This window comes from Aedes albopictus, chromosome 2, assembly GCF_035046485.1.
Source record: "Aedes albopictus strain Foshan chromosome 2, AalbF5, whole genome shotgun sequence".
Classification (NCBI taxonomy): Eukaryota; Metazoa; Arthropoda; class Insecta; order Diptera; family Culicidae; genus Aedes; species Aedes albopictus.
The window spans coordinates 326,938,036-326,950,598 of record NC_085137.1 but is presented as its reverse complement, the minus strand read 5'-3'; the positions used below and the strand labels follow the sequence as shown (position 1 = coordinate 326,950,598).

The window sequence follows — 12,563 nt, the reverse complement described above, 5'->3', positions numbered from 1 at the left end:
ATCGGACAGCGGCACGCGTGTAAATTAAAGGGGTACCGCTATCCGATCACTTTTGCACATTTTGAACGCCTTGCCACGCCCAAACCTGTGAACGAAAACATTTTGTACTTTGTACACGTAAAATTCAGCATGTAAGTAGTTCGGTGTTAAAAGTTGAGCTCAATTCAACGCAAATTACAGCATATCAAACTTAGTCATTTTGTATGAAAATCGGCGTTTGTCCGATCAATTATGCACCACAGTGTACATAATCCTCCATCATTTTTCCAGGAATTCCTTAAGAAGTTCCTTCTGAATTCTTCCATAATTTCCTTCTAATTTTCCTGCGGAAGTTTCTTGTCAGATTCCTCCTAGAGTTCTTTCTGAGTTTCATTCAGGAGCCCCTTCTAGAATTCCTCCAGGAGTGCATTCAGAGATAGATCTAAGAGTTATTTATAAGATGTTTCCAGAGATTCCTGCGAGCCCCCCCTCCCCCAGAAGTTCCTACTGAAGAAATTACCAGTTTTTTTCTGGTGTTCCTCCAGGAATTAATTCTGGGAACCATCAAGAAGTTTATTTTGGGATTTTATTTTTTGAGAATTCCTTCTGGGGATTCTTCAAAAGGTTTTTCTGTGATTTTTCAAGCTTCTTCGAGGATTCCTTCAGGAATTTCTTAACGAATACCCTTCTGGAGTTCCTACTGGGATTCCTTCAAGACTTTCGTGATTTCTTCCGGTATTCCTCCAGAACTTCCTTGAAATCCCGCTTCAAAAGTGCATCAGAACTTCAAATGCACAAATCTCAAGAAGCAAAATTCAAATAACAGTGGTTTTGATTATTCTGTTCTTGCTCTTTTGTAATAAGCTTTGAATAAAAAGATCAGGTGCGGTGGTTTTGTTTTCGAAGAGATTTGTGCGCTCGAAATCGCGAGTAGGTTCCAAAGTCGGCCATCGTGGCGGCCAATTTGGGATTCTAACAAGTCTGTCCTTAAATCCTTGCTTTTAGGATTTCTTCAAGAGAATTCTGGGATTTTCAAAGAGTTTCTTCTGAGATTATTCCTTTAGAAAATTCCGAGATTTCTTCAGGGATTCTCCCAGGAATTCCTCCGTGGATTTCTGTAGAAGTACCTTCTGTGATTCCTCAAAGAGTTTCTTCTGGGAGTTCTATAGAAATTCCTTCTGAGATGTCTCCAAGAGTTCTTTCTGGGATTGATGCAGGAGATCTTTCCTGGATTCGGCCGAGAATTTCTTGTGGGATTTTTTCATAAACTCTCCAGCAACTCCTTCTAAAACTGGCTCATGAATTTCTCCCATACTTTCTTCTGGAATTACTCCAGGATGTTCTCCGGAGATTACACCAGAAGTTCCTTGTGAAACTTCAACCATGATTTTTTCCAGGATCCTCCAGAAGTTCCAGAAGTTGAAGAAGTTTCTTCCCGGCATTCCTTCAGAAATTTCAGGATTTTTTTCTTGGTTTCATCCAGGAAGAATTTCTTGGGGGACTCCTAGAACTTGTTCCAGAATTCTTTTAGGAACTCCTTCCGGGAAAACCTAGGGAACGCCTTCCGGCGTTGTTCCTCAGTAAGACGCAATCAGTGAAGTACTAGATTGAAAGTAGTGAGCTGGATTTTGGTATGGTGAGATGATCAATTCTCCATTTCTGCAATGAAATGGTGCAAACAGCGTGGGTTACATATATGATTTATTGGCTAATTTGATGCAGTTTGAGCAAAAGTTTGGGTAACTGTGTTGTTGTACTATTTTTTCTGTGTTGTGTAGAATTAGCGTTATGTTAAAATACACATAAATAAAAACAAACAAAAAACAGGAAAAATAAAAATAATATACTGCATTTTTTTCCTATTCTGTAGAGGATCCAGCTATTAAAACTATTATACCAGGAGTTTGTATTTAGAAATAACGTTTTATCCACATGTTTTGTTAGTTAAAGCAAGTGTTGCAAGTCACCCTGTTTGACGGTACAGTTTTGTGTAGAAAATGAATGAAAATATTTGTCGATTTTAAAATGTGCCAGGCGTTTACTTGTTTTAATGTGCTATTCTCGGTATCATAGTAAAACATTAAGGAAGGTTATCAAAATAAAGTTTATATTTCTGTATTCTTTTATCATCTACTATCCTATTTTATGTTTAATATTATTTAACCATGAAATCTGCTTTTATGTAATTTATATAACGACAACAATTTTTATAAAGATAACAAATTGTTTTTTTCGCTTTGTTTAAAAATAAAACAATTCAAAATACGTTCTTTTATGCCCATTTCATGGAACGCGCGGCTTACGTGACTTGGCCCTTTTCGCAACTCTGGTTTTTTTTTTCAATGGTTCCGGGCATGGTTTAGCGTACGAATGCTCCTCATAATAGTTATCCATATCTTTCACGGTCCTACTGCGGTGAATTGCCATATGGAGTCCAGCATTCAGTGTAGTTTTTAGAAAATAGTCGGAAAATTCCTTTCGGGGTATTTCGTTAATTTTACAGTTCTCGCTAGTCTCAGGTTCCGGAAACAGCTCTTTGATTGGCTTATATGAAGATGATTTATCAGCATTCTTTGGGGGACGGTGCCATTTTTGTAAAACATCTGTACAAGTTGTGTTCTGTTGGATTATACCTAAAATAAAAAGTCAAGTTTACATAGGCATACATCAAAGGTAAAATAGATTTATTTTTATTTTTGTTCCACATACTGTATCTAAAATAAGTTAGACTTTATCTGTTAAATTGAGTACGATTGTTGAGCATTTTAAACCATCAAAGAAAGAATTAATGAATCTTTGAAAAATGTTAGGATAATTTCAGCTGCGACTAAATAAATTTTTTGATTGCACATATTTAAAAAATAGAAACCCCAATAACAACATATTCTTCAATAGGTGAGGTATTGGTTCCCTTATTAAGCATGTGGCTCGCATCATCATCCTGCGAGATACGAACGATTGAAGTGCTGTTTGTTTTGTTTCTTATTTTTGTATATTTTGTTTGAAGTAAGCACCCATGAAAACAAAATGAACGGAATCAATCGGTGCCGTAATCGCTTGTTTTTGAATAGGATGAATGTGGGAGCGTGAGAATCATGGTGAGATTACTGATGGCACACATACCCTATGAGCCTTGCAAACGATTCAGAGGCAGTATTAAATACTCACTCTTACATCTCATCCATAAATCTCTCTTGCGTGAGCGAACTCGCAGGCGATTCTAAATCATTTTCTCATCACTGAGATTTTCAAATGTCGTTCGCATCGAAATATCATTCGCTTGTATTTGGTCTCGTTCTATCCTACAATTCCTACGAAGTTTTGAAATAGTTTTCAATATAATTTGGATTTTTTTCTTTCGCAGAAAGATTGTTTAAATCAAAAACTATGTGTTACTAGCTGACCCGACGTGGCTAGCCACGTTTGCTAGGGACAGATTGTATAAAATATAAATAATGTAAAGGAGAGTTCCAGAGTTATTGTTATTGTCATTCCAGAATCTCTTTCCAAAATGCTTCTCTCTTGAACGTTTACTAATCTCCAGAAAGTTCTCGAAATTTAATAAATTCTGATGTTGAACTTTTTAGAAGGTTAATTTTATATTTTTTCATGAACGCTCGCCAACTCCTCAAACATTCTTGGCATTAAAAAATATGTTCCAGGAAATTCCAAAAGATTCGTTTTCTTATTCTTTCTGCTGTTTTTAACGTTTCAGCAGCTTTTTGAAAGTTGCAGGTATTCAAAGCAGCTTGATGTTCCAGAATATTCTAGAGGATTTTTCTGTTTTTTTGGAACGTTCAGTCGCTTCCAGAAATATCTCAAAAAAATTGTGAATTTTGTTTCAGAACGTTTCTTTTTTTTCTGGAACGTTCACAAATTTCCTGACACTTTTTTGTTAAATATAAAAAAATGCAAAAGGTTCTTAGTCTTGTTTTGGGACGTCCAGTAACATCTCGAAATGTCTTAGAATCTTAAGAATTTTCATGATCTAAAACATACCCGTAGATTATTATTCTTCTTTTTTAACCATTAAGTAATCTTCAGAAAGTTCTCGAAATTCTATGTAATTTTATGTTCCAGAACATCCCAAAAGGTCCTTCATTCTTTCTTGAACGATTAACAACTTCCAGAAAGTTCTCGAAATTTGAAAACAAAATGTGTAACAGAACATTCCATAAGGTTCTTCTTATTTTAGTAGCTTACAGAAAGTTTTCCGTATTTGAGAAAGTGTGATATTCCAGAATATCTCAGATTATTGTTTCACTTTTGGAGCATTCAGTTACTTCCAGGTGGTTTCTGGAAATTTTATAGATTTTTATGTTCCAGAACATTCGAGAAGGTTTTTTTTGCTTGTTTCCTAACTTCCATAAAGTTTTCTAAATTTTATTAGGTTTTATGTGAAGAACATTCTAGAAGATTCTTTTCTGAAAAGTTTAAAAAACTTAGAAGAGAAAGTTCTCAGTTAATAACTGTGGTAGCGCTCATAGACAGAAGCTCATATCTGAGAAACAGTTGAGATGTTACTCCAAGAAAAAGATGTTCCATAATGCTACAGAAGGTTCTTGCCCTTCTCTTGAAGCGTCCAGAAACTTCAAGGAGATTCTTGAAACTTTAAGAAGTTCAATACTCCAGAACATTCTAGAACGTTCTTTTTCCTTTTTTTTTCTGGAACCTTCAGCAACTTCCAGAAAATTCTTGGAATCTATAGAATATTGGTGTTGTAGAACATTCCAGAAGGTTCTTCTTATTATTTCTGGAAAGTTAAAACACATCCAGAAAGTTCTCGTTATTTTTATAAATTTGTGAAACATTTCAACGAAACATTTCAAAGCGTTACGGACAGACAGACAGACAACGCTGGGCTTTTATATATATGATATATGATATATGATTTCGCAGAAAGATTGTTTAAATCAAAAACTATGTGTTATGGCATTCAAGCTGTTTACCATCATTGGATAACATCATGTTAACCCGCTGTTTCAACTTGCCCTGGTGTACCTTAATGAAAAATCTAAACTAAACCATTCTCAAATCTCGGAATTAGGGATTTAACCAAAACTGTTAATTTTATACACAAGTAATAAAACGTTTCAGCAAATATATTTCAAAAAGAATAAACTGTTTTTAAAAACAACTATAGATGAGTTCACGGTTCAACATGTTTAAAAATAAATCATTAATTGATTTGCATTTCAACAGTGAAAAAAGACTCAAGGACACTCTTTTGAATGGCAATTAGGCTTACCAGTTCTGGCAAAATCTTCCAATGCGGACAGAAGAGCTCCAACGTGCTTGCAAGCTGCGGAGTTACCACTTCCAGCAGGGCACTCGCAATTAGCCTTCGTGATGCTAGACCCGTTATGTTCTAATTTCAATTGATACATCCGATTTTTATGCATGGTTGCAGCACAATAACACCTTACTTGATAAACTTTGTTGTCGACCTGAAAAATCGCATTAATAGATGTTAAACTACAACATTGAAACAATTTCGAATTAAAAAAGGCAGCTCGGAAATCAGAAATAGTTTAGGTGATGAAATAATAGGGGTATTCACTAAACAGCGTAAGCAACCGTGTAAGCCATGATTATCTGATTATTTGAAATGTTTCATGAAATTGCGAATGAAATAATCAAAGATTGCCTTGGTGATCACGTTTTATACTCTAACTTCAAATGTTTTCGGAAGTTTGTAATCAAATCATATGTATCCATGGTTTGATGGCATGGCATGGAAATGAGGCGGGAAAACGGTTCCGGGTCATTTGGCCGAAAAAAGAAATGAATTAAGTGATCATGCCACTGTTCTCTACATCAGTATATGTAACTCTAAAGAACAGCCCATGATTTAAACTATGTAAATGTTGTGTACTTGTTTCACAAATGTCTCCGAATGATGCGTTTCACGGAAAAATACGGTGTACATTAGTTTCTTTTTGATGATTGTTTTCCACAAAATTACCGCGGTTCTGGAGAAATATATTTTCAAACAGTTATCGAAAAACAAACTGAGAAGTCGTTAGGGACCAAATGGCGGTAGATATAACAAGCAGCAATATTGTTATTCTTTCATTAAGCCGTTTTGTTAATGTTCTTAGAAGCAATATAACAAGAAAAATGCCTATCTGAAAGCGTAAATTTAAAATATTTTAAAATAAAATAGGATAATAACAGATTATTCGGAAAAAATGGGTCTTTCTTAATCGGCGTTAGGCATAATGACACTCGCAGAAAAAATAGCAATAAAGCGTGGCTCGTAAAGTATGAACATTTCAATATATGATAAAAAGACATACCTTCGCATAACTGATGTTCCTCAAAAAACCCGCTTGTTTCAATAACTTTCCGTTGCGATAACCTTGTCGTGCAGAGCGCTGCTGAAAGTATGAAAAAACTTCTACCACGCTTAGCCATTTTAATGAACTTTGTAGGACTTCATCGCAAGCCACAAATCTTAAATTTTCGGTAAATCCTGCCTTATCCAACGGTGGAACTGGTACGACATGCTGAATAAGTGATGAGTTCAAATTATACCTGTTGTACCATTGTAACCTGTAATTGTTGAAAAGTTTTATTATTAACCCGTTCTCGAGCCTATTCGTGACATACAAACACCATTCAATTTTTACTTTACATAGATAGATAGGTAGATAACCTCTTTATCAATATTCGATTCCAGAGGTGTAACATAAACTTGGACCGACACTTGACGTGACGAACCTTTCAATATTCAAATGGTAAATACACGAAAAATATTGTTAATGTGGATTACCATAGAACATGGGACAGCTATGCTGCACACGACAGCATAGTCCTTAGATATTGAGCTAGCAGCGCTGAAGCAGCATGCGAATGATGATAGTTTTGGGTCAGACCAGGATAATACATCTGGCATCATATTTGACAAATTTTGCTCTGGGGACGATTTCCTTACTAAATAATGAAGTTTAATTGAACAAATAAAAAAACTCTTTAAGTTAGATATAAATTCCTCAAGATGTTTGTATTGATTTGATTGTTTGTATTCGGCTAGATATTTTACTGTGTGTTGTGTACTGTGTACAAAAAGTAACTCGAGGTGTATCAAATTCAATTAATTATTGAAGAAAGTGTGCAAAATCGGACACCCTGTCCAAAAGGTCTTGCACCCTACAATGCATATACCAAATTCTTCTTTTGCACGGGTTGTTATTTGCCATAACTCAACCAATTTCAAAGCAATCCATTTTAAAATTTGTACACAGGGAGAGACGGTTAGTACTATCCGTGTACGAAAAATCAAGCCAATATGTTGATACAAACAATAATTTTGAAGAAATGCTATCGCTCATTTTGCATTATGTCAATGGAATTTCCCGCAAAAAAAAAATCGCAAAACTTTCGGACCGACCGGTGGACGTGGATGTGGGTACCGTATTGTGTCAAATCCCATATACACTCCATCTGGTACGGTCGGGGCGTTAACACTGAACACCCAAAATGACCTTTTATTAAAATTTGTCTTCTGAGGGGGTGGATGTAGATACCGACTTGTGTCAAATCCCATATACACTCCATCTGGTACGGTCGGGGCGTTAACACTGAACACCCAAAATGACCTTTTATTAAAATTTGTCTTCTGAGGGGGTGGATGTGGGTTTCTCGCTGTGTTTCTCATTAAGTTTCTCGCTGTGGACTCGATCCGCTCTTCTAATTCCCTGCCTTTTATACATGACATAATGATTGGATGATCCCAATAGTTATTGCGAATGGTCAACATTTACCTTTTTTGCAACTGTATTTTATTTCCCGATAACGAAACTCCCCTTTGAACTGCAAGTTGTCGAAGCGTTTGTATAGTACCGTTGTTTGATGTTTTGCCTGTAGAAATAAAAAAAAAACGCTTATATTCTACAATAATTCTCGATAGATTGATATTACTAACCCGGAACACTTTCAGATTCTTCACAATCTTCTAAGTATGCATCGTCATCTGATGTTGCTTCTAGATAGCTGCCCGGGAATCTTTTTTGGACCGGTGAAGTTTGTGGTGGTTTGGCCTCAGATTTCTTGGTGGATTGACCTTAAAATGAAAGTGTGAGCCTACGTTCGTGACGTAGCTGCGTGCGTTTACCTTTCTTCAATGAACTTTTCCTGCTAGCATCTCCAGCAGACTTGTTTTCGAGTTGCTTTGGTGTGATTTTAGCCTTGGATTTAGGGGGTTCCGCTTTTTTCGAGGATTTGGATCGCGATGATTTACGTGCGTTGGATCCGGCATCCTCGGAACATGCCCGGTTTTCTTTTCCTAAAAACATAATACGTTGCAAAACTAAAATCAGAAACAACAGCAGCACTAACCTTGTCGTCGTCCGGAAGGTGTACGTTTTTTCGTTGATTGCTTGGTGTTGCTATTTATCTGAGCAAAAGGGCACCTCTTTTCCATTTTAATGTTGCAGCAACTAGTATAAATAAACGTATAACGTGAATAAACTGCGTTTTAACGCAGTAAAACCGTTTCGATTTTCACCGATATGAATCCGCGCCAGCTTCGTATACGATTGGAAGTGGAGTTGAAGGTGGAATCAAAACAGACAACTGTCAAAGCCAAGTGTATACAGCTCTCGGTTTATTATAGTGTTTTAGCAATCGGCTCACGGAAAATGGAAAGTAAAGTGAAATTAGAATATATGCATAAGTAGTTTTTTCTGAATATTCTAAAAAGTTTGCGTAAAAAGGGATCGATATTCATAAAAATATGATATTTTGAAGATGTTTAGCCAACATTTCACGTCTCTACGTGCTTCAGTTACCAAGAATGAGACACAAGTCCGTGCTAGAAAAATCGTTTTACTTTTAATTTGGTGGCGCCATATCTTAGAAAATTAGTTTTGATTTCTTGCTATTCATGTAAAAATACCGCTTCTTATGGCTCAAGAAACCATCATTCAATCATCTGAAATCATCAACTTTTCAAGAGTAGTAGTAGTTTACTCAAAACAGTTATTGAACAGGTTATCACTGCTATCCAGCCGATTAATGGAGTGCAGTGATAAATTTTCATGACCATTGGCATTGGAAGGATTATGAACGATAATGATTTTATTCCTTTTAATTCTTGAGTTTCAGTAATCAGTTTATTTTAACCTTTTGGAGCCGATTTGTTTCGCCGCTGTCGACGCAACCTCGCTGGTGTCGAACACGTTTGTTATGCTCGGTTTCATCGCCGGGGTCATATATGACCCCTCCGGCTCCAAAGGGTTAAATCAATATCTTGCTTTCAGTGCAATGGTCGACTTCAAACATGTATGCCTGAAGTAATAACTCGGCCTAGTTTAATTACCAAACTAACAATAACTTTGCCAAAAATACTTTGCGTATAATAAAGTCATAAGCATTTCCACAACAAAGCTCATTCTAATTAAGTCTTTCATTACGACCATATTAGCAGAACTAACAACCGATTCGAATTTGAAACCATGATCAATTTGCCAAAAAGTAGCAACGGCATTGGATCATTGCATTGTGTGTTCAAAGCACCGCCAAACCCCACTGAAAATGTGAACGATCATCTAAATCACTTCTCCGTAAAATTGGTCTTTGTTTCATCAAAACAAACATGAAGTGCAAGTGAGCGCCAAGAGTCGCTCCGCAAATTTCGACACCTTCCAAAAACAAACTTCGAAGGGAAATTGCTTCGGAGCTATACTCCATGTGGAGTGCTACTTCGCCTTGAAACTGCCACCACTCAGGGAACAAAAGGGTGAGCAAAAATTAATCAGCAGCAATTTTGTTTCTTCACAGTATTCGCGTCAGTTTTTGAGTGACGAACCGTTTTTTTTTAAGCGAAGCTAATAAATTTTAACATTACACCATCGTTAATTGAGATTAAGCGTGCTGGTTTCCAACCGTACCGTAGTTCATTTTCCAACCCGAAGGCCTAAGTACCTATGATTCTCAAATTACCTTTTCCTTTACATTTACATGTAGCCACTTGCTCGATCACTACACTATGCACAGTAGTGGCGGCGGCAGGTCATGATTCGAGTCAGGGCACAGTGAATTTTTATGTAACGAAATGTGAGCATGAAATTTGTTCCCTTGACCAGTATTGACAATTATTTCAGACACCCATGGGGCCCATGAAGTAAGTTGCCACACGGGGATAATTGTGTAATGGCTACCATTTTATGAGTAGGGACTGTATAAGCATTTGCATGCAAAATAATGAAGCATGTAATAGAGCTAATATAAATAGCTTATAGACGACAGAGCAAACTAATGAGTTATGGGATTTTATGACAAGAAAAATCGGTTGAGTCTAATTTTGATGGTAGAATTTATTGCACCAAGCCCATGCGCAGAGAAAGCGGAGATGTCGTAAATGATGATGACAAAGAAGAAAATTCCAAAACTACTGAACATTTGAAACTTAAGATTTTGAAGTTTTTTTAACCTTTACCTTAATTAGCAATTCTATTGCACTCACACTTTGTACGTGCTGATTTCACTTCTCTAATCTGTCCATAATAGAATGATAAGCACGAAGATGTTAATGTGTGGCTGTTGGTCCTTTTCCAGTTCGATTGAGGGTTCATTATGAGTGGCCAATTCACCGATTCCCAATTACCCGGGTCCGTTAGATTTATGTACTCAGAAAAGGCTCAAATGTCAGCCACTCTCGGGGGTTACCCCGTTTTACGGTTCTTATGTCGAATTCGTTTATTTGCACCGCCTGCACCGCTTTGCCTACGGGTGTAGCAAACTTGCACCGAAAGCGTTCGTTTATTCGCAGGTACTGTTCTGTTTTGACACTCGATTGGCACCGGTGCAAGAAAATGCTACACCCAGATTGAGCTCGGTGTAGCAGGTACAAAGCTAGTTTTACCAATACATGCATATCGCTGAACTTGTATCGTGGTTTTGTTTTGGTAGAAATGATTATTTTCTTTTCGGTATTAGGTAAATAATTTTCTTGGATTATTTGTTTATTTTGAGATGTTTTGTTTCCAAACAGCAATCTGTGCATTTACAAAATATTTAAACTTGATCGGCTTTCAACTTCTGAGGAATCTTCAAAATTTATCGGTGAAATGAAATTTCAGAGTTGCTACAGCGTACACCCAAACCTTGATTTACGTCCACTATTGGCTTAGCGAAAAAAAAATTCTATCGACAAAATAATGACCAAAATTCACATTTTTATATTTTTGTACACTTTTCCTAATCACGAAGATGTTTTAAAAAATATAAAACTGTTGAGTTTGCTCATTATCTTAGCGGTAGATTTTTTTTTGTCGCTCAGCCAAGCATGGACGTAAAAAAAGGACAAGGTGTATATTTTTCCCATCACTACTTTTTTTTGTTATCGCAAATATTCAAGGGAAATCACACTTTGCTAACCGGAAAAATCCGTATTTGTCCGTTGCTAACCGTCGTTAACCGCGTCTATGGTTAGGAACGAATGAACATGGATTTTCCGGTTAGAAAAAGATATATGAAATAATTGGGTAAGTTAAAGCAGAAAAGTGCCCAAAATAGGACCCCTGCCGAGATGGTTCCACTTCTCTATTTATGAAAAATTTTGATAAGCCCAGAACAGAATAAAAATCTTTTAATTTAAATTGGACTAAAATATTACTGAAGTAACATTTTGTAGATACAGAAAATTTCGAAAATCGTAAATTCTTTTTTTTTTTCAATACTGATTTTTTTTAAATACATTGAAAGTCAAACAAATGCCACAAAAGGATGGTTAAAGAGTTTTTAAAATGAGTTGCGTTTCAATAGCATTATGTTTTAAAAAGCATTCATTTTTTTCTTATTACGTTGTAGCTAACCGTTTTCTATTGAACTGCCTTTAACACTGTGTTAAATTCGCGTACGTTTAAAATTGTATGTGAGCATTTTTTTTATTGGCCAACGAAAATGTTTAAATTCTGTAAAGTTGCTTTTAATTGCAAAAGAGTATTATATTGGATTAGATTAGATTGCAAAAGAGTGTTTTACATTGGATAATAATTTTCAAGCATCATTGATCCACAGACAATTGATTATTACAAGTTTATCATGTACAAGTGGTTTACCGAAATCTTTTAAAAATTTTTAATTGGATATGGGAAGTAAAAATCTAAATAAATTGAAATAATTTTGTTCATCCTGAATCATGAAACATTGATTATGTTTATTTTCGGCATTTTTCATTTTTTTCATTGACGCTCTCACCCGCTCTTACTAATACCATCATAAGCTGTCAACACATTGCACCGAAACCGTTCGTTTTTCCGGTGTCAATTGCTACACCGGTGCAGTGCACCGTCGGGAATAAACGTATTCGACATTACTGTCGAATTCGTTTATTTGCACCGCCTGCACCGCTTTGCCACCGGGTGTAGCAAACTTGCACCGAAACCGTTCGTTTATTCGCAGGTACTCTTCTGTTTTGACACCCGATTAGCACCGGTGCAAGAAAATGCTACACCCAGTTTGGGTGCGGTGTAGCAGGTACAAAGCAAGTTTTACCAATACATGCATATCGCTGAACTTGTATCGTGGTTTTGTTTTGGTAGGAATGATGATTTTCTCCTCGGCATTAGGTAAACAGT

General features: G+C 36.2%; 1 protein-coding gene across 4 annotated transcripts; it reads right to left on the bottom strand.

Annotated features, from left to right (window-relative positions):
• Positions 1-2,065: 2,065 nt before the first annotated feature.
• On the bottom strand, positions 2,066-8,830 carry LOC115269937 (uncharacterized). 4 transcript variants are annotated; one of them, XM_062848860.1, is made up of 7 exons: positions 8,320-8,830; positions 8,096-8,266; positions 7,907-8,044; positions 7,746-7,842; positions 6,279-6,534; positions 5,228-5,426; positions 2,066-2,612 (listed from the first exon to the last, which is right to left on the bottom strand). In XM_062848860.1, exons 1-7 carry the CDS (start codon positions 8,402-8,404, stop codon positions 2,263-2,265), a joined length of 1,296 nt encoding a protein of 431 aa, XP_062704844.1. In that variant the 5' UTR covers positions 8,405-8,830; the 3' UTR covers positions 2,066-2,262. The 4 variants fall into 4 exon arrangements, with proteins under 4 accessions (XP_062704844.1, XP_062704845.1, XP_062704846.1 ...); XM_062848861.1 differs by lacking the exon at positions 5,228-5,426 and having other exon boundaries at positions 2,483-2,612; XM_062848862.1 differs by lacking the exons at positions 5,228-5,426; positions 6,279-6,534 and having other exon boundaries at positions 2,484-2,612.
• Positions 8,831-12,563: the final 3,733 nt, after the last annotated feature.

Coding starts and splice junctions, on each gene's coding strand:
- LOC115269937 (XM_062848860.1), bottom strand. CDS start 8,404: ATGGAAAAGAGGTGCCCTTTTGCTCAGATAAATAGCAACACCAAGCAA. Junction 8,045..8,095: donor GAAAAGTTCATTGAAGAAAG/GTAAACGCACGC, acceptor TTTCATTTTAAG/GTCAATCCACCAAGAAATCT. Junction 7,843..7,906: donor AGAATCTGAAAGTGTTCCGG/GTTAGTAATATC, acceptor TTATTTCTACAG/GCAAAACATCAAACAACGGT.